The 22577-nt window shown below is 42.8% G+C and overlaps 1 protein-coding gene across 29 annotated transcripts in view; it reads left to right on the top strand.

Moving 5' to 3' along the window:
* tcf7l2 (transcription factor 7 like 2) overlaps positions 1 to 22577 on the top strand; it is a 103830-nt gene that overhangs the window by 56928 nt on the left and 24325 nt on the right. Inside the window, exon 1 of one of the 29 annotated variants that reach the window (XM_049562878.1) lies at positions 20252 to 20379. The exons of the other annotated variants lie outside the window; for them this stretch is intronic. Coding sequence (XP_049418835.1) covers positions 20257 to 20379 — 123 coding nt within the window. The 5' untranslated portion in view covers positions 20252 to 20256. Of the gene's footprint in view, positions 1 to 20251; positions 20380 to 22577 lie in introns of those variants that run through there. 29 annotated transcript variants of the gene reach the window in all.

Raw genomic sequence — 22577 nt, 5'->3', positions numbered from 1 at the left:
CTTCCATACACGGAAATGGCACAATGGGAGGGAGAGGAGGGAGTAAAGATGTTTTTTTTTTTAAAAAAAAAACTGAAAAATGATGCATTTGTTTTACCCAGGGAGAGAAAAAGCAAAGACGAGGAGAGAGAGAGAGAGAGAGAGAGAGAGAAAAAAAAAACACTCTTCTGAACATCTTTTGAAAAAAGCAAGTTCTTTGGTGAGGTTGAGTTGTGTGGTTAAGGTTTGTTTTATCCAACTGTGCGGAAGCGTGTGTAGCTGTCTTTCAGGTCTCTTTTTAGTTGAGGCGCAGAAAGACTACTCATGGCATGTTCAAGGGCACTCAGTGGACACGGATGCCCTGCAGGAGGCGGAATTATGAATACAACATGAGTAAACAGACACCTACATATACTATTAAAATAGTAAGCCTAGTACTTGGCAGGAGAGCCTCCTAAGTAGTAATTAGAGCCGGTCCGTAGCAGTTCAACCTTACTCTTCTGAGGGTCATTGATAAAGACTAGTGAAAAATCAGCTCTAATTTGCCTGATAGTGGAATGATTTGCACATTGGCACTAATATATTCCTGCGTGCATTCCTCCAATACAACCATTTTAGCATTCAGTTTAGTGATAAAGGATTTTTTTACACAGCAGCTGTGAACAAAGAATACAATAGCACACAAACTCGAAACACAATTCCAAGCCTGAGCCTTGAATGGCATTCAGACTTCACTGTGACTGAGCGAACCCATTCAGTGGGAGTGCGCGGCGGTTGGAGAGATGGTATCAAGTTGCCTGCAGATGGAGGTCAGTGTGACTGGCACAGTTGGCACCTTGGCACAGCGGCAGCGTGCTGCAGCACTCCAGCTCCGCAAAGGATGCGTCGACTGAAGGGGGGACTGGGGAGCGAAAGCGTTTTTCTCACTTCTTCTTTTTTTTATTGTCTGCGCTTCCTGTTTTGAAAGCCATTAAGGAGCAAATTTCCTCACAGCGAGAGGGGAGATGAAAAGGCCCGGTCTTTTGAAACATGTCCAAGCGCAAATGTGAAAAAGAGGGGGAATGATAGCTATCTGTAAACATCTCTGTTGAGAGGTCGACGGAAAAGGAATTGTGAGGGAATGATACATTCATTTGCGTTCCTTTTTTTTTTTTTTTTTTTTTTTTGATTTACTGATGAAAGAGATGCTGCGGTTTTTGTTCCAAGCCAGCTGTATTGCTCTATTCACAGCCACACTAATATATCAGGGCACATAACTACACAGCCACCACCCCCATCCCCCTTCCGAAAATGCTTTGTGACATCTGCATCCACACATGTCTGCATTCACTGTAGCCAGTGAGTATTTATAGACGAGTTGGTTTTGTCATCCATTGATCCCTTCAGGTTCTCTGATCACAAAACTGTACTTTTAAGTAGCTTTTATGTTGCATCATAAAGGTAATCTCTACGTATTTGAACTGAGAGCACCGGGGGTTACCTGCAGAGCCTGACCTGGTTATGAAGACTTGATCAGGCCCTTAGCAAATCTTTGTCTCTGAGTCCAACACCAGTCTGTGGGCTCGTCTGTCACAGCTGTCATTTCTGTTTAGTATCTGTTTAGTTGGCATTCAGTATATTTACACCAGTTTCCTCTCAGTGGTGCTTGCCTAGTTTCTCAAGAGTAGCAGTAGCTCGTTGCTGCAGACTCTCCTCCTCCCTCTCCTCTTCCTCCTCCCTCCTCTACCCCTCACTGCCCCCGAGCCTGGCCAGTCTGTGCCTCTTAATAAAACTGACAGGCTCTAATTGGGCTTAATTGCACCCTTCGGGCGTCGTCAAAAGGAGTGTTGCTAAACAAACTGCAGGGTCTGCAAGCAGGCCAGCCAGTCTACGGCAGCACATTGGCCGCCAAGCTCAGGCCTGCACGTATGTGTACAAATCGCCAAAGCTGTTGTAGAAATGTACAGAATGTGTGTAGCAGCACATTAGGAATGTGCATGAGTAAGCATCAAATTTAATTGCGTGGGTGTACGTGCGCCGAGGTTGGAGGGATGTAGCAAGCCATTCATTCCTCGCAGTGAGCCAACTGAACAAGAGCTCACAAGTCTGAGAATCTTATGCATTCAAGCAGGAAGCGTCACCTGACTGTGAACCTCCGTGCGCTCTCCACTGCTAAACCGACACCGACAGTAAAACAGAGTGCGTCTGTGTCTTTGAGGAAGTGTCTACAACTCTGGGTGTCAGAGAAGCCTTTTTAAATCCCCGCTATTATGAAAAACCCTCACCAAACAAATCCCCGTCTGCTTTTCAGCGGTGTAAGCAAAAAGATGAAGCAGTGCTCTGCATCCCAGTAGCACCACCTCCTGGTTGACGGACACGGGCGACCGCGATGCTGGCTCCCGTTCGAACGTGGTCTAATTCAGAGAGGTGGGGCAGGCGCTCGCCACATGGGCCTTTGCTGGGTCACTGAGCACAATCGATGGAGAGCTCCAGATGCGATTGAGTCATTGAAATGGCAAAGCCTAACCTGTGTGTGTGTGTGTGTGTGTGTGTGTGTGTGTGTGTGTGTGTGTGAGGCAGGGAATATAAGGCGGCGGTGACCCCTAAAGCTGCAACCCGCAAGGAAAAAGGAGATAATCACATTGAGCACAGCGCTGTGCTAAAATTCTTCTGGCCATTTGTTCCCCCCTTCTACCCTTTGAGCTATTTACTCATTACAGCCTTTCACAGCCTGTTAGTCTTCCCGAAAAGTTTTTGGACTTTCGGTTTGTTTTGAAGGCGTACAGCTTGATACGGAAAACGCCACAAACAGGATGATTTCTGTTGTGTGCGGCGTGTGAGCACGTTCTGCCAGGAAAGACACGGGGAACGAGGCATCCACTGTGTTTTTGTCCAGAGCTTAAAAGTCATGTAATGATGCAGTGGCTGAGCTGGAGGCCCCATAAAGACTGGAAGGGCCTCATTTCAGTGGCCTGCTGCTGCTTCAGTGCCTGACTAGCAGACTCCGTCACCCCTTCTTTTAGGAAAAGAGGCAGAGCACATAATTAAGATATACAGCCCAGGGTGGACTGAATATATAGACTGAAAATATAGAGGAGCAGACCAGTCGGCCTCAATCACAGCCTGTGGTTTAGTGTTTGGCTGCAGACGGTGCCCAGACCTGTAAGAGTGTGTGTATCAGTGTGTGTGTGTGTGTGTCTGTTGGTGTGTGTGTGCGTTTGTCTGTCAGCAGTCTGAGCAGCATGCTATAAAAGGCTGGTGAGTCGAGCCATAGCCTCTCTGTGTGTCGGGGTCACAGTGAGCCAAGCTGTTTGTGCGTTTATGTGAACACGTACACATACTCTATATATTTATTTGTGTGTGTGTGAAGGATGCAAACCCAACTCCCTGACCCAAAGTTCCTTCCCCATTCCGTCTCTCCGTATTCATCCCTGTAGTAATATATAATCCTGCTGTCTGGGGCAATAGTGTGTATCTGAGAGGACACCTCCTTGACTTCACACCCAGCGCTCACACACATACACACACGTACACACTCTGCCGCTCACGCCTCAGTTGTTTCAGTGCTTTGTCACTCTCTAATGATAACTATCCATCAATGGTAGGGGCGTTGCTCTTGGAAATGAAGATGGATTGAATTAGTGTTGAGTACGCTGGCCGCTGTATTGTGGCGGCAACCCGTAATTACACTGTCAGGACCATTGAAACACCCCCCACCCCCCCCCTTAACGAGACGCTGAACTTAACACATTTGCACCCGTGTTGATTACAAGGTCTTTTAGTCTGGGCAGATTCACATCATGTAGTTCCTAATAGCAAGTGAAAGGCCCAGTCATTTGCGGAGGATTAGTGTATCGTGGTGTGTACGCAGCGGTTCCACTGCGTTGACTCAACAGCAGTGACAGAGCGACTGCTACAAATTCACCCTGATTGTTGGAGAAATGAAAACAACGGCAAAAGCTTTGTGCTGTCTCATCGTTCCATCGGGAACAGATACACACAATCATGTCTGGAACTAACCTGCAGTACTACAGTAAGGCTACAATTAACAACTGTTTTGATATTTGATTAATTTCTCGACTTTAACTTTGATTAATGGATTATTATTGGGATAAAGAAAAAAGTTGAATTTGACAATTTCCAGCATTTTATTAAAAAAAAAAATCTTATTCCTCGTCTCTTGTAAAATGCTCTTTCAAACAAGCAAAAAAAGCAAGAATCAAATGTATGCCGCAATAAAAGTTGATAACTACAGACAAGGCCACAACAATAACAAATGAAAAATTAAATAAATTGACATATTTTTGATTAGAAATTGTTAAAGTTTCTGTTGTGAAAATAGAAGATTCACATGAGACTGTCTCTGACTACTGGCATCAAATATTCAATATTCAATTCAATGATCAATGTAGCCGACCCCTCCTTGCGTTTTTTTTTTTTTTTAAATGCTTTAAAATAGCTAACAAAGCTAATTATATAGCATTTGAAATAGCTATATCAAAGTGTTAAAAATAGTTATTTTAAATGCTCTAAAACAGCTTTCTTAGCTATATTTATCAGCCATTTTAAAGCATAAAGCATAATAGCTATTTAAAAGTGTTTGAAATAGATATTTTAGCGCATTTAAAATAGACTCATTAGCTATATTAGCTATTTTAAATTCTGTAAAAACTTAAATGTTTTAAAATGGCTGATAAATATAGCTCAGAAAGCTATTTTAAAGCATTTAAAATAACTATTTTTATGCATTTCAAATTGCCTCATTAGCTATATTAGCTATTTTAAATGCTTTAAAACAGCCTTAATAGCTATTTTAGCTAGCTTAAACACTTAAAGTAGCTATTTTAAATGCTTTAAATAGCAAATAAATGTAGCCAATAAAGCAATTTTAAAAGCTTATAAATAGTTTATCAGGGGCTTGGCTAAATTTGCTCACTCCACAGACAAAGAAAACAACATCATTTTCTATAATTCGTCAGCTACTCAAGGCACAGCATTGGCTTGCTTACTGCAGCCTACCTTAGGAGATGTTGCCACAGCAAATGCAATACATCATAAACTCCTCTAAAAGCTTATGAAATTCATAGCCAACTATTTCTGTAATCAAGTTTAATTGATTAGTTGTTGCAGCCCTGCACTATAGTGTAAGCATTTAAAGAAAATAACAGGCAGTTTGGATCTGCTTGTGTCACAAAGGGACCCAAATTTAGAGGGTGGTGTGTGTCCTGGACATGTTACCTTTCTGTATACAGACAAAATATTCAAGGGGCTACTTTTCTGAGCCACAGTACTCAGCAGCTGATTTGCAGAGAAGCTGATCCACAGTTTAGGGTGATGTCCTCCCCATAAGAGACAATGCTTTGATTCTATATAGGTCTTCTTGCATTCTGACTTTGCAGCTCAGTTAAAAGACATTTAAATCAAATGTAAAGTTTATGTCATTACATAAGATGTGCAGCCACAGTAACATAATAGTATCCAGCTTCATGGGATTTCAGATTTTTTTTTTTTTTACAAACAAACCTCAGAAAAGTATTTGGCTGGTAATTAGCTTCCAGGTATCTGTGGAAACCACTGCTGTATGTGCAGTCATAAGCAACAGGACATTCACACTTATTGTGAACTGGAGCTGACATTACACCATTGGTCTTTGAAGAAACACAGATAGCATTTACAGCGTAGGGGCGGCAAAGGCGAGCGAAACAAGCACAAACAACCAAACTCCCCCCTTTCCACCTCCACCACCCGTTCCCTGTATCTCCCCCTCTCTGTGGGAAATGAAAATTGGGCTGAAGTGTTTGTTATTAAATACGTCCGGGGGAAACTCCAGGAAATGGACTTAATTTCATATAGAGGCACATGACTCAGAGGATCTTAGCGAACCAATTAACCTCACCTCAGCTCATTAAAAACTCTCCTTTCATGGCCAGAAGCAGCGACTCATCCGCTAACACGGGACATGAAAGCACAAATTTGTCCATCCAAAACTCTTAAAAGTAATTGGAAAGGTAGATACGAAGGGCCAGTAATCTAGTGACACAGCCTAACTCGAGTGAAGTGAAAATAGAGGTGATTATTAAGAACAGGGGGACGGATCCATCACATAGATGATCTCATATAACTCTGAATATATTATCGGCTCCGGAAGGGCAACAGTGTGCGTTGGTTGTTAGAAAGTTGCCCCTCAGGATTAAGATAGTTTCACTCAAGGTCACCACATGGTTGAGGGGCATCCTGAGAGCAGCAGCAGCAGCTGGAAAGACAGAATCATCACACAGTGGAAGTCAGATCATTTCAAGGGCGAAGGTTTCGGGGGGACACATGTGAAACAGGGCATCAAATACTTAATTTCCTGCATTTTGGTGAATTATTATCACCAATATATGGAGTTAGCTTGTCAAAATAAAAGTCCTTTATTACTGTCATGCTTTTATTGAAGGGCACAGATGTTCTAAATATTGAGGGGGACGTGTACCCTGTGCCCGCCCCCTAAATCTACACCCATGGCTCACTTAGTGCCTACTTGTTCTGCAAAAAGCAACGACTACACCACACCTGACGTCATCACTGATTCCAAATTTTCCTCCTCTCAGCCTGCCCTGGAATTTGAACAAAGAGGCAGAGCTAAATGTTGTTATTTTTACCACCAAAGTAGCAAAAGATAAGATGTGTGTTGTGGTGTTTTCCTGCTTTGCTTGCATTTGTAAGCTTAACTCAACACGCTCCATTGTTGCCTGGGGTTTTCTCTTTCAATCTCATTGAAAGTCCATTTGTGTCACCCACCAAGAACATTAATATTAGTCATAACTTAGGATTATGGTGCTGTAATTGCATGTGCAACCATGCTCGGACTTTTTTTTTCCCCCTTCTGCACATAAAACATTATTTCCAGGCCTTTGTTGAAACTATCTAATGGGTTAATGGCACTGAGAGGAAACCATTCAGCTCTTTCCACGCCAGCGTGCGTGTGTCTGCGTGCGCCTTTCGCGAGTGCATGTCTTGGCTTGCACCGTGCACACTCGTCAAGCCACATGCAAACAAGCAATCTCTGTCATCCGCATCAAAATAATTACAGTGAGATAAACACCACCATTTGACCATTTTCACAGTGATCTAATCTGGAGCCGGGCTGTGAAAGCGCACGGGGGAGATGATCAAATCCCTGCTTAATGGAACTGATCAGTACTGTGTGTTCAACATTCAGCCGACAGCCGTATTACAGATGCATCTCTAAGTCTTTCTCTGTATTTAGCATGCCCGCTATGTCCCCTCAGCCATGTCTATGTGGAGCACAAATTAGGGTAAAAATTACATCTAGAATTAATTTAGATTTTGACTGTTTGACATATTTTTTGGCTGTATATATAAAGCAGATTAGATATGAGAAAAAGCAGAGGCCTTTTGTCTTGAGGTCAGGATGGCGATGAACTGGGAGTGTATTGGTTACAGCCTTATTGCTCCACGCGTTTCCATCTCCCTTTAGCTAGAAGGCAAACAGCATCCGAAATCTGATTAGCCTCCATTATAAAGAGTGATATTTTCATCCCGCCGATTCTCGGCACTGCGTCAGAGCATTTGGCCGCTTTAATGCCGGGAAAAGCCTGCTCTTTTGACAGATAGTAGATATTCCCAACATCACTTGTTTGGACATTTCTGTCTTTTGTGACATGGAATAAAAGACGGGCAAGAAAATAAAAAGCAACTAAATAATGTCAAAAGATCAGAAATCAATGGGCCGGAGGAACGTGATCCGCACGGCTCCGTGTGCGAGCGACCCCCCACCCCACTCCCTAACTCGCATTACGAGTGTCTTTCCACAGCCACTAAAGTTGCTTTTGTTCACTCCCTCGGAGATGTAACTCAAGCATGAGGAGGCCGTCTGACAATGTTTGGATATCGGCAAAAAATAGCCTTTTACTTAAAGGTTACTGGCCGAGGTTTATTGAGTTACACGTTCGTCAGTGATGGGAGGCAGAAGAGTTGAGCCATGAGAGAGCTTCATTAATGTGTAGGTTTGTATTTCACATTTTGATGTAACGGTGATGTGGAGCAGCAGGAAATGATCAATGAGGCTGTGGATAAAATGGAAGTTGGGTTTTTGAGCAGATGTGATGTTTGTTTTTGTTTTGTTTTTTTTAATTTAACAGAGCAACATCTAATCTGTGAAGCAAAATACATATAAAACTATTTAAAACAGGGTTGTAAATTGTGTACACAATATCAGAAATGCATTTTGATATATTTATTTCTTTAAAGGATGCAGTCTGAAATTCATTTATATATAGACAATACAGGATTTGTCAGTAAAAATCAGTTTATATTGACATATTTTTTTAAATTAACCTTTGAATTGTCCTGAATTTATATGATATAAATTACAAAAATGTGTTTACCATATCAGTGCAAACAAAATATAATAATGAATTTCAAGCATTTCATTGCGTCTGTAAATTAATGATGTTTATGTGTAAGATTGGTTTTAAAGATTGATAAATGGTAAAAATAAAAAAAAAAAAACAAATAGCTCCCCTCGTTGGGTAAGAACAGATACTGCATTTATCATTGTCGTCGTAGTATTTTTGTTAAAACTGTAGGTCACTTTATCGCCTCCTTTTCTTCCTAAAGAAATGTCGGACTCCTTTTAAAATGATTTTTACGGGTTGCTCCAGAGGTTACAGTATAGGGTTTCAACTTCTGTGGGAGTTGTGATCTGTTCTAATGAGAAAAAGAAAATGCAGCGCCACAATGCTTTGTGTCACCCACTGAGGCTGAGAGATAGACACAGGATTAAAAAAAAAAGAAAGAAAGAAAAGAAAGAGGGGGAAAAAACAATTTCTGGACATTTCTAGGAGATAAATTTAATTTCTTTGCTATTTGGAGGTCTTCTTTGAAAATGCAATTGTAATGAACACATTCAAAACTGGAGAATAGATTTACCCTCGGCTTCAAATAAGTCGGCGTTATCGGACTCTGTCATTCGCTCCTTCCCATTTTCGAGCTGCTAATTGATGTTTTTGATGTCGGCGAGAAAATTGAAGAAAATGTCATGTGTGAACCGGCGCGGAAGTTAATAAGATTGACTTCGTTGACTGAATTCACAATGAGCGAAGGAGAGGCGTGTAATGGGGACTGCTGCGAATTCGCCCGTCCATCTGCCGAGGGATGAAATCGACACCTAGCACGAATGGGCCCGTAGAGGTCGATATGGAGGGATGGAGCATTTGGGACGCCCCCTCCACCTCAAAAAAAAAAAAAAATCCCAGTTTTTTTTCCCCTCCCTTCATAGCAGTTGGGTTTGGGTTTTGTTTTCCCACTGATTGGAGTGCATAAGCAGCTGTTTTTCCAGAGGGCTCCTGCCCCGGCCCGGTCCCAGCTTTTCGGCGGAGTCGTCTCCCAGGGCTGCCTCCTTCCTCGCTCCAAACAATGGTCATTCTTAATGCTGTTTTGAGTCTGAAAAGCCACAGAGCTTTACAAAGGTTAGATTAAGATGTGGCTAAAAGATGCACCAATATCAGTTAGGGTCATTGCATATGCTTGGCCAATGTGTAACAGAGCCTGAACTTAAATCCCCTGAAATAAAAGGATAGAAGCACCACCGGGGTCGCTCCATCTTGAGCCATTTATCGGGCGCTGGCTGAAAGCCAAACGAAACCTCTTTGCTTCTCATGTTCTTTCTCATAATATAATCAAATAATCAAATTATTAGTCAGAATTTGCCAATTTTTAAAATCAATGTATCATTTTAAAGTGTGTATTTGTCAGCCCACATTAACGTGAAGTGTAATGGGTTCTGCGTTTTTAATTGGGGTAAGGATTAGTTGAGTTTGGTTCAGTGCTTCTGATTATTTTTCCTGGCCTAAAGGGGACTGAGCTAAACCCCTAATACGGCCAGTACCCCTAAGCGCTCTTCTTTTTGAAGACACCAAACAAAAAAAAAAAAAAAAAAAGAAAGAAAAAATAAAGTGGCCTCTGCTAGCGTTCAGCCCTCCGAGGATCGTGGATAAGGGACATTATTCTCAGAATAGGCAATTAATTCCGCTGGCAACGATCGGTTAGAGCTTCTTCCCCCACCGCCCCTCCAAATGCCCTCCTCTCCACCCTCCACTCGCCATTTGAAATGCTAACACAATGAAATATTTTTCTATTGGTCCGTGTCCCTCGGCTAAGCCACCGCCGCGGGCAAAGAATTTCATCGACTGATGAGACCACAGGCATGCCCGATAAAAAGGTTAACTGTACGTGACACGCACTCCAAGTAGCCCGCGGTACCTTGAACTCTCAAGTTCTGTAACTTTTATTTGACTTTTTATTGTTTGCGAGGCCGGGCTTGTTTGGCCGCCGAGGCTGAAGCAGTTTTCTGTCGCCGTATTACTGGAAAACGAGGATAACGTGACAGGTTTTTTTCTTTTCTTTTTTTTCATATATAAAGCAATTTTCTTGTTTTTGATTGTGCTTTCCCTGCGATGGCATTTTGCAGGCGAGTTTCTATTGTCTGCTGATTATTTGACGGCTTTTTTTTTTCTTCTTTTTTTATAAAAAGGGAAGGGCTATAATCAAATGCAATGCCTTTCAGATGATAACTCGGGATAGCTTTATCCATGTAATGCACTGTTTCATACAGTGCGATTGAGGAATTAATTCAGTGCAAACATTCCCCGTGAAGGAAGTGAAATTGATTAAAAAGAATAAATCATTTGTGTTTGCTCTGAATTATTATTATTATTATTCTGAAACAACCACAACCGTTTGCTTTCATTTACATTTCCCCTCCACACAACACAGTATACATTTTGTATCCATTGTGTTGGATTTTACAATAGCTTGGCTCTGCTGTGTGAGAATAAAGAACAATCCAGGTTGGCACATTTCTTCCACCTTCAGGGATCGGCAAGGTAGACTGCCAGAGAGTGGGAGGAGGATTCCAGGCTGTTTTTAAATTGTTAGTAAAAGATATATGGGCACAGAATAGGTATGGCTGCCGCAGTACCCCCAACCCCATCTTTCATGCACACAAACACACTCGCGCACATACGCCACACACACACACACACACACACACACACACAGAGTGCTGTGCGAGGACTGAGGCAGGTGGCTCCCCATGGCTGCAGCTTCATGACAACATGCCATTAGAAATAGCAGGCCTGTTGATCAATCCTGCCGACATGACAGCTTCGCCGCGAGGCCTGGCTCTTTGAGTGCCGACGCCGCGGCAGCTCCCTCTCCCGTTTCTCCCCACTAATTGGTGAAGGTTTCTCTTATATATGCTCGTGGCACAGGGCTTTTTTTCTCCTCCACCTCCTCCTCCTCCTTTTCTTCTTTTTCTCCCTCTCCCTCTTTTCGCTTTTTTAGCTCCTCTTTCCCCCATCCATACCCCCACTGCCGCCACCGCCACCCATTTTTATCTTTCTTTCTCTCCCTCTCTCCCTATATATATAAATATATTATATATAAGATATATATTTTTTTTGTTTTTCATTTTAACATTGTCACATTGGAAGCGATAACTTTGGATGAGATATTGCAAGTGGGTTGAGTAAAGGGATGTGTGTGCCGCGGGCACTGTTCGTTCTGTATTTTTTGCGGGACTATTGGAGCTGGGATTTGACATTGACTCTAGGCAATGTGCATCAGCACCAAATACACAATGGGGATCATCCAGAAGAAGAAAAAAAAAATTAAATCTTTGTCAGGTGAAATGAAGGAGAAACTAGACCTTTGATACAATTGCATTTTTAATTGCATGGTTTATTTTGATAATTTAGGCAAGGCTGCCGTAAATACTATATCCATAATTAAGTGACACTGTGTCATTTACATCGCGACTCATTTATTTATTTATTTTTCCGCTTTTCACAAACAGCTGTGTGGCAGAATCCGCATTTGTGTTTATTTGATTTATCACGTAATCCCTTTCTTTCTCATCAAACAGAATTAAGTTGCAAAATGTCAAAACAATTGTCAGGGAATGGCTGTGTGTTGCGTGCTGACTTGTCACGGCACACGGGGCTGCGTTCTAATTCCACCAGCGTTTTTTCGCCGGCGCATCACTCTTGAACGCCACCCACTCTGAATCTCTCCCAACTAAATAAATGAGGGGGGAGATAAGCACACATTAAATGTTTAACTGTCTCGCATTTGTCATCTGTTTTACCCCTCTTAATTAAACAGACGCAGCTTAGCACCGGCACTCCAAGTGCAGACACACTTGCACACAAACACACACACATACACACACACACACACACACCCTGCCTGTGAGCACTGGAGCCTGAGCGCAAACACTGTCCTGCCGATGATTAATTTAGCCGTTAATATTTATTTTACTCAGTCCTGCTAAGTTAGCAGCTCAGTGGAGGGTAAACCTGAGATTTAGTTTCAGTCTTGCAGGCTGCCTCGATGCAAAGTGAGCGGGAAAACATAGATTTTTTTTTGTTGTTTATTTTCTTGTTTTCTTTTTTAAATTTGTCCCATAGTGGTTTGAGCTGGTAGAGGGGAGAAGAATTCTGTGGGCCGGCTTGTGATTTGTGTCTGCTTCAGTATATTATAGTGATACGCTGCATGTTGAAAACATTAACTACTACCTCCACCCAGTGGCACAAAGTGAAAAAAAGGCAGGTGTGATTGGCAGCACACAGTATTTAATGTAGTGGGAAGACTTGCCTTAAGCAAAGAGGGGGATGTATTCACCACACAATAGTACTGCTATCTCCCACTCTGCATTGTCTCTCTCATCGCCGACCTTATTACATGCCGTATTTGGCATGAAGAATCCCCTTCTTATCGACACTGAATTTTAATGCGAATGCGCTTAGATGGCCGCCTTATTCTAGTAGTTGTTTTGACATCATATTGCATTTTCTGTGTGAGTGTTGGTTTATTATTTCTGGGTGAATCAGAAAGGAGATCTGTCTGCACCACTGTACACTACTGTGCTCTCAACTTGCTGACTGTTCTGTGGCGCGATTGAACATTGTGTGGCACCGGCGCTTTTGCCGGTTCTTGGGGCATCAGCAGACATGGAGAAAAGGGAAAGAGAGAGCTGGAGCCCGGGCCCGGGGTGAGTGGGAGAAGAGAGGAGAGTAGAATTGGGGGGTTCCTGTGAAGCCCCCTCTCCAGATCCGAGGAGCGGAGCGGGGATCAAAGTGGCTTGTTTTATGTGGCTGGTGTGAGACTTTGAAGTCTCAGAGTCACCTACAGCACTCACTTCATCAAGTTCACTAGTGTCTTAATAGCAGATCAATAAGTTTCAAAGTCAGAGAGTTAATTTGATACTAGCGCTGATGTGATCACGCTGGGCCACAGCGCTGCCTGCTCTGCTCCCTCTCGTCTCTCTCTCTTCCCTTCTCTCCTCCTCACCTAGATTGGACCTGTTTTAGGCTCTCAACTTGAATTAAGCCGCGGTGGGATTCTGTGTTCGGTGCCTGTTTTCACAGACAGCCTCGCGTGAACACTTAATCAGCGTCTGCGCTCGTGTCACAACAATTAAAAGATCATTTGAATAATTAGAATTCAATTTACGGCATTCCTTCGCAGCCATATATATTTTAAGATCTACATTTTACATCTGTGTTTTTAATGGTTATGTTATAAGAGCATCTGTTTATTTGTGTGAATTACAGATGTTTTATTTCTCTCATATTTTGGGCAACAAATTATTTAATTTGTCTGGTTCAATATAATTATTATAATTATTAAAAAGACTCAAATTAATGGAATAAAAAAAATATTTTTTGTTAAATCCAGTTTGGCTCCCTAATTTTATTACATTTATCTGTCTCTGCTGCTGAATTGGATCAATTCATTAGACTTCTCATTGTGACATCTTCTAAATATAAGTTCTGAATTTAAATAGTAAATTGTGTGTGTGTGATGATGCACATTTAGGTAACATTTTAACATTAATTAAATTAATGAAAAATATAACAGAATTTTTTATGTGAATGGAGCGCTGGGGAGAAAGTACGGCAATGCCGACGGCTTTCGGAGATTGGAAGAATCGGGGAAAACGGGGTGCTTTTCTTATGCGCGCTATTCATTTCAGAAAAAGGCAGCACCATCTGTATTTGGTTCCGTGACACCAGTGAGTCGGCGAGGCTGGATCGGCACCTGGAGAACAAAAGGCCAATTTAGTATGTTCATCTAAGGGTTGCTAATGGTATTAGGGAGCCGGCAGGGTGGTCGGCAGGGGCCCGGCGCTCCAAGGTGAGCCCGCAGCTTGACCCCCACACTCACACCAATTCACTGGGCTGCTGGCATTAGTGCCCCACATCTGCCATTTTTTATGTGTGACCCCCCCCTCAGTGCTTTCCCCTTTATTTTATAGTTGTATTCTTCACAAGGGCGCAAGTGGAAAATAACTTTTAATTTGACCCAAATAAGATTCTGCATGCGGCCGCTCCTCCTGACGGGAATAATTGAACGGAGAAAAGCAATCAGATAATTGTGGGGAAAGGATGGATGCTGCTTTGGAAGCTTGTGTCTGTGTTCAGGATTTTACAACATGTGAGAAAAGAGAAAAGCTTTTTAAAATCATTCAAAAGATGCAATGATGCTTTTGGTGCAGAGGAGTGAAGAAGATGGCATGTCATCAGCTTAATTTTTCAAGACAGGTACCGGTAGGAAGGCTTTTCAAATATTTCAGATATGAGAGAGTTTTATATTTGTAAAAAAAAAAAAAAAAAAGAAAGAAAGAAACATTCCAGAAATAATTTACGTGAGAAAAATTGGAATGACATCATTATTTAGAAACTGTGCATTGTGACATATTTGATGAAGGGTTGGAAAATTGTGCAGAGAGCCGTGTTTGACAGAGCCGCGGTTCCCGGTGTGAGGCTGCTTCTGTGGGGAGCGGGTGGCGGAGCAGGGAGAAAGCTCCAGGATGGAGCTGAAACGCTGCAGCGGGTGGTGCTGATGGAGGCTGCCTGTGTGGTCCTCAGCGGTCGGTGCTCCGCCGGGCTCTGCCGAGAGCGCTGGAGGTCCTGGGTTTTAATGAATGTTTCATGTTAAATTTAGCGCCAGCGTTGTTCACAGTGCAGCGCTCGCACGTCTTATTTCTATTAATGTTCCAACAAAGGTGAAAAAGCAAATCCAGATCTTCATGTTAAAAAAAAAAAAAGAATCAAGGAGAATAAATCCGTTGTATTTCATCAAAAGAGGAAGAAAAAAAGAGTGGTCTTTGAATTTAAATTTTGTCTGCCATCATCAAAATTATTTGTAATTTATGATTTCAATCCCTTAAAAAATGGTTAAAATTACGAGTCAAAATATTTCTATATTCCTCTCCTTTTTTTTTCTTGAGGTTCCCGCTGTTCATGCACCATGAAATCTTGCTTCATTAAAAGTGTATTAATCTTGTCTCGTCTCATGGGAGGTACCTTAAGATGATGTTGTGTCTTTTTCTTTAAATTGTTGGAGGAAAAAAAAAATCTTCCAGATTTGGTCCCTGTCAGTCAGAAATAATTGTGTGCTTAATCTTGTCCCTGATGGATGACTTGGAGTTCAGCAATGGGCCAGCTCCAATGACAAATACAATATTAATATTCATTAACTGCTTTGACAATGCTAATTTTGATGCAGTAGTAAAGGGCCTTCCAAAGTTAGCGGCCAAAGCATCAGAGCTGAGCAAGGTGGCAAGATAATTTGTGCTGCTTTACTGAGCTGAAGGCTTTTAAAGTCTTAAGCAGGGGAAAAAAAGGCTAGGTACCACAAACAAAATAAAAGAGAAAGGGAAAAAGTTCAGACGCATTGGAAACCAGGACTGTGGAAGTAATACGATCAAGAGACGGCTACAAAAATTTGACACCTCCAATGCTGCATCTTTGAGCAAATATTTTTTTTATTTAAACAAAAAACTTGCAACAAAAAAGGAGCACAACATGGTAAGTCAGCACATTCTCGATTTTTTTTTGTTTAATCTTTTTGATCTTTTCAATTATCGCTATTTGAAGATCAATAGTCAGTTTTTTCTGCTGTGGTTAAAAGGCTCACAGCGGTGGTATAGTGGATGGTCGGATCACGGCTTTAAGAGTGGGCTTCCTCTCTTCAAGCCACCAGTTGGCCGGGTTGAATTTTCTATTGCCAGCTCTCCCGAAAACCATACAGGGCTTGTATCCATTTATTGGTATTTTTGGTATTGTTTTAACTGCTGTTGTTGGCTTGTTGTGTGGCAGGTTTGACTTTGGAGTTGGGGTTCCTTTTCCCCTCGCAGTTGTCTTAAGAGAGTTCAGGCAGGAGTGTTGGAGGTGCAAAAGCTGCACCACAGTGACAGGCTCCTTTTGGTGATAAATGTTTTTTGTCTTTTGTGTGGCTGTGTGGGTTTTTTTTTTCTTTTTTTGTCGGGGGCTTCCTACATCAAAAATTGGGGCTACCGACGGGCAGGACTGAGGGGCAACGTGGCTGCGACACCACACACCCTTTGCCCCGGATCGGAATGCTTTCTCTAGCCTTCTTCTTCTTTTTTTTTTTATTTTTTTTTTTTATTCTGACACTTTTTCTGCCCAGCGTTTGTGTTTTTGATTTTGTATTTAATTTAGTGTGACTTGCGGTGAATGGAGCGTGGCTAGTTTTGGGGATTAATGACATGACGAGAGACACCCCGCTGCTTGAGTTTAGCCAAGTTAGGGCAACTCCTATAGACGGCACTCCACTACCTTTATGTCTGCCAAGCCGCTGAATGAAAGCCTCTCTCTTTCTCTCCCTCTTTTTTTTGTTGTTCTTTCAACTTATCAAAGAAAGAGAGATGGACACAAAAGAGCTTATTAGGGGGGATATGAAGATGGGCGAGGGGGAAAGAGGGAGTCCTGGTCAGACACGGAGAGGAGCAGCGCAGCCTGAGTGTGCGTTTGAATGCATGAGGGGGCTGAGAGTGAACAGCCAGCTCTGGCCATCGCGCTCCTCTTTCCGCTCTGGGACCTGAAGGAGCTGCCGTCCCAAGTCGCTCCAGCATACCTTGGCTCTCGCCCGGTCCTCCGGCCGCTCTCTTATCGGCTTAACCCATCGGGCGTTAGCGAGGGGCTGCCGTAGATGAGGTGCTGCCCCCCAGTGGATTAGTGGCTGACATGGTGGTGGGAGTCTGCTTGGAGTCTGTGCACTACCACGAGTGCCAGCATGCTTGTTTTAACCAGGAACCGAGCAGCATCCCAAATACAGCTCTTTTAAATGGTAAGACTTTTCAACATTTTAATTACAGCTCTGCTTTATTTTCTGCTGCTTGTTTGGCTTTAAATATTATGTTCCGATTGAATTTATTCATGGATATTTTCTCTGGGCTCCGTTTGGCAATTTATAACACTTATGTTGCTAAGTGACAGATTGACAATTTGGATAATGAAAGGCAGTGTTTGATTGCTTTGTCTTGACAGCCTGACAGGGGTGCATTATTCTAAGACATCAAACTAAATATTATTATTGTTTATCGTATGGTAGAAGACAATTACATTAAATCTAATTGATAGATGCCAGTATTTATATGGAAGCAATTTTTAAATATTATGTGTTGCATTACATTTAATTTAGGGGGATTTAGATCGTATCTGCTGCTCTTATGCTTCTGCTAACATCAATAAATCAGGGTTGTTATTTTTTATAGCTCATGTTTAAAATTTTTAAGTATCTGTAATTTTTAATCAAATTTGATTTATTTAAATAACATAATGATGTCATAATTATTGTGTTCAGAGTAGGTTTTCTCTGCAGTATTACCCTGCATTGTTCAGATTTATGTGTGAAAATAATGAAATTGTAAAGGTCACAGGCCGTTCCGTTTCCTTGTTTTGTCAAAGTTTTTGTTCCTCCTTTTTTTTTTTTTTTTGGTCTTGTATTGCACACTTTTTGGTCTCGTGCGAACATCTCAGACAGTGGAGTATTTTTTTTTCTCCCCCCTGTGCTCTCTTGTGTCGTGGCGTTGATGCCATTGTGGCTGGGTGATTGGGTGCTGTCCATCACTCGCTGGTGAACTGGCAGTTTACTTAAGAAAGTGCACGTGGGACAAAAGGAGATGGCAGGAGCGTGGCAGGCCGGCTGAATGGAGGGAGGGCAGGCAATTAGCCACCGCCTTGTCGGGGCTCTTTTACTTGTCAAGCTGGAGCCCCGGCGCTATTGTCCAAGCTGTGTAAAGGACATTCCCAGGGCTTTGTTTTGGCTTTAAGGGCCTCAGGACTGCCTGCTGCAGGCCAGGGGAAGAGCAGGGTCCTAACAGTGACAGAGAGGCTGAACGAGTGCGAGAGGAAAAGAAAGGGACAGCGTGTTGGGAATAAAAGTCTGAGTTTTTATCTGTTTTTTGTTGACAACTTTTAAAATGCCTTAACCAAGCTGATTAACACAAATCTTTTTGTTTTACTGGCCTCGATTTTAAAGATATTTTTGTTTCATTTTTCTCAACATTTGTAAATTCCCTTATTTTAATACACTTTAGTAATTATTTTCTGCTTTAATAATCTTGATCAGACTATATTAGAAATATATTAAATGCTGCTGTGCTTCGATGGAAATAATTCTTTGTATAAATATTTAATTTGTCATGGTCATTAGTCAGATTCAGGTTATGAAAGGTAATTAAAGGACGACAAGTCGAGTTAATTATAGAAAATAAAAATAAAAATTATCCTCACATTTTTAAGCAGTTTATTCTGCTGTCAGAAATTCTATTTGTGGTCATTTTAAGTTACTGTGAAAAATACAATTTCTTTATTTTCTTTTATTTTAAAAATTGTGTTTCTTGTTTTCTTGCTGCTTTATTAAACATGTAGATAATATTTCCCTAATGTGGGAACAAATATTTTCTCTCAGGCATGTAAGGAAAATATTTTATTTTATTGACACATATTTTAAAAACAACTCAGCAGATTTTAGGAGCACGTTTCCAGAGAAAAAAAAACTCAGAAGTGTTTGATGGAATTCCCCTTTAACGCAGCTTGTTCTCTGTGTGCTCTGCTGGCAAACAGATCTCTTGAATTTCCTTTGTTGAAAGAAAGTCTTGACCACGCGACGCTTATCATCATTTGACTTTAGTATTTAGACGCATAATGGATTTGAAGGTGAAATAGTTGCAGAGAATGTGGGGGGGAGAAGAGGACGGTGAGGAGGGGCTTGAGGCCTTGTTCACATGAACCTTGAATGGAGACAAGAGTTGAGGGGGGAGTTAAGAGAAGAAGAATTGTTCTCCACTCTGAGGTATTGTTTAGAAAAAGGGTGAGACGGGTGAGGGAAATAAAAAAGGATTGCGACGAAAGGTGCCACGTCCGTGTCAGAGTGAAGACTTTCCCTCCCTCTCCCTCGGTTCCCCCCCCTCCTGAAAAGTGGGTATGAAGAGGGGACTGTCAGCATCACACAGATAAAGTGACTGTTGGCCACACTTTGCTGAGCCTGCCCTCCCTTTGTGGATGTTGTTGTGTCTTGTTCCTTTTTTTTTTCCCCCCTTCTATCTCTCTCCCTCTCCTACTCTCTCCTCTTTGTCTCCATCTCTCGCCTTGCTCGCTTTACCTTGTAGCCAAAGCTTTTCAAGCTGCCAGTTCGTCTCTGGGCATCCTGGAGGCACAGCAGAGCCCACACACATACACACACATACTCTAAGAAACACATACACAGACCCAACATACAGCAGGGATTTGGGTAATAACTGATTTTTGTGTGTGTGTGTGTGTGTGTGTGTTTGTGAGTATTTTTTTTTTTGCTGGAGTATTGCTAGTGGGAAGACTGCTGCAGTGCTGAAAAGCTGCTCACAGTAATTTTTCCTTCTCTCTGTCCACATTCTGGCTCTCACTTCTTGTACTTCTTGTCACCGGCATCAAAACTTTCACTGAGAAAGAAGAGGAGACTGCTGGCTGCTAAGAGCAAGAGCTTCTGTGGTTAGAGTGAGGGATTTTGGGGGATTTTTCTTTTTGTTTTTTTTTTTTAAAGGATGGATGTGGGTGGGTGGGGAGGATTGTAGTGACTGTGTGTGTGTGTGTGTGTATGGGGAAACTAGGCCTCAGACCCTGAACGTGCTCTAAGACGCCTCAAGAGACACACACACTCTTAATGTCAAAAACCTGAGGGAACAATGGTCAGCCGGCCGCGGCAAAGAGAGGGGGGACGATAAACACCCGTGCACACGCACCCACACATGCCCAGCAACACACTCGCACACAGTGGAGGAAGGAGCCAAGGCAGAGACAGACAAAGAAGGAGGAGAAGTGGAGGAGAGAAGCGGCCAAGAGAAGCGAGAGGGCTTCTCCCCGGCGTAGAGAGGGAAGGAGGAGCTGGGGGGGCCAGGTGGAAGGAGGAGGAGACGGGGGCGGGGGTGGGACCGAGGGGGTCATGTACCCGCGGGATGGAGCTTCAGCCGGGCCGGAGGAGACGGGAGCCAAGGCAGGAGTCCTGGGCCCCGGGCTCTCTCTCCTCCAGCAGGTGGGCTGCTGGCACCTCAATCTGAGCAGCTGGGTGAGTAACTGCAGCACTGCTCCCCTGCTTCTTCACTGTCTCTGCTTTTTCTTACCACTGAAGGCTTTTAGCATTATTCTGACAGGTTGTTGTTGTTGTGGTGCAGGTTGGTAGTAGGTTGGCGAGGGGAAGGGGGGGGGGTGGTCTTTGGGTGGAGAGAGTCGTGGCCATCTGATTTTTAAGTGTTTAAAATGTGCTGGCACATGAAAACTTTCTGTGATATTTGTATTAAATATGCATGCTAACAGCTTGAACTGTGAACTGAAGCACCACACTTTTGTCATTGTCACACACTTTTAAATAAAACCCCAAATGTTATTGATGCTCTTAAATTGAGGCCTAAATAATAGACGTCATAAACACGGCACCCAAGTTAATTAAAAAAGTAGATTCTCAGAAACACGGTTCTCTCGAGAGGAATATTATTTACTTGACAAAACATTATTTGATCAGGCTCATGTCTTAACCATGAAATGTAAAATAAGATTTCAATAACCTCACAGATTAACATATTCCTTTGTTAATGTTGCCATCCAATTCAGATTCTTAATTGCCTGGCTTTCAACTCAAATTCTGAGGGGCTGATTGCATTTCAAAAGGCAGAATTCAGTCTGGCTCTTAACACTGTGATACAATATCACCTCTCAGAGAAGCCCCTTTAACTCAGGTACGAGAGCTCAAGAGGCTGTTTACATTGAAAAGAGAGGAAGAAAAAAAAAAAGGAGCTTTAACGCACGTGCGTCTAAGAGGCGATTTGTCTTCACAGAATACAACAGCTCCACCAAATACCACTTCATATTTAAGCTATTTGTGCGCAGTTTTTATTTGTCTGTGACATATCAGAACATGTCCTTTCTGCGATTCCATTTGATGTGCCGACTATCAAAGATGGGAAGCAAAAATAAATGGTGACGAACGACTTGAGTGCTAGCGAAGAGAGCAGGAGGAAGGGGAGCAAAGGCTCTGGCCCACATAATATTTTTGTTCGGCGCTCTGATCAAGCAGTCGGCATGTCACTGCAGCAAAGTGAATAGATTAACTTTTAAATATACCGTGGTCTCGGGAGCCCCTTGCCCTCTGAGACGCATCTTCTCTGCGAGAGAAAACTGATCAACACCTCCATATCTGCTTTTTAAATCCTTTGGCTCCCCCCTCTACAATTCCCAGGTTCTTAATATTGTGGAGTTCTCTCTCTCTCTCTCTCTCTCTCTCTCTCTCTCTCTCTCTCTCCAGTGATTAACCAAGAAATATTATTTCTGAAATGTAGCAGGGTTTTTTAATCAGTGTGGTATGCCGGAGGATCGAGGCTCTGATAAGCCTTTAATTTGTCAGAGCATTTCATATTCCATTGCCGTTAATCTCTAAGTATTCCTTTTAGATTGTCTGCTTGAATCTGAGGATTGATTTGACTGAGTGCTACCAGGGCCTGTGTGTGTGTGTGTGTGTGTGTGTGTGTGTGTGTGTGTGTGTGTATTGGCTGGTATGATATGCGGTTTGCAAGGAGATGAAGATCTTTAGCCTGGAGGGGGCACTCTATACCTCCCAGAGGAAAACAGCAATCGTGTGTAAACAGATTTTAGCAGGACGACATTGAATGATACCAGATGATTCATTAGATCGGTGGCAGCACAGTTTGTACTTTTTGTTTTGCTCGAATCAAATAGTGCGCACATACTTGCACACATGTACAAATTGCCTCCCAGTTTTGCTGTTTTGTGTGTGTGTATGTTTTCTGTCACTCCATGTGCTTTGGACGTGGGCCACTTGCACGCTCAGGGAGAGGCTCAGGGCGCTCTGGCAGCTTTTTCTGCTTGCTTTGGAATTCGGAGGCCTGAGAGGACCCCAATCCATCACGGCACTGTCATCCCCACATCTCTCTCCGCTCCTCCCGGCCTCCCTTCCCTGCCCCGGCCTCACTACAGCTCATTAGCGCCCCGCAAGCTGTTGTGACAACTCATCATATCATGACATGAAGCAGAGAGACAGAGGCTCTAGCCCTCCTCCTCTTCCCCCCCAGCCCGGCCACCCCCTGGGCCCGCAAGGTCGCCACCTTCACATTTAGGGCTTAAATTGGCCCTGCGAGGTGCCACCAGGCGGAAATGCAAGGCCAACAGCTTTTTCCTGTCCGGCCTCCACCTCTCTGTCTCCCCTCCCTTTGTCTCACTCTGTCCTGCTGTCACTTTCTCACCCCCTCTGCA

The sequence above is a fragment of the Epinephelus fuscoguttatus genome, linkage group LG20 (genome assembly GCF_011397635.1).
Source record: "Epinephelus fuscoguttatus linkage group LG20, E.fuscoguttatus.final_Chr_v1".
In the NCBI taxonomy this organism is placed as follows: Eukaryota; Metazoa; Chordata; class Actinopteri; order Perciformes; family Serranidae; genus Epinephelus; species Epinephelus fuscoguttatus.
Note: the sequence above shows the minus strand (reverse complement) of the source record. Positions and strands in the feature narration are given on the sequence as shown.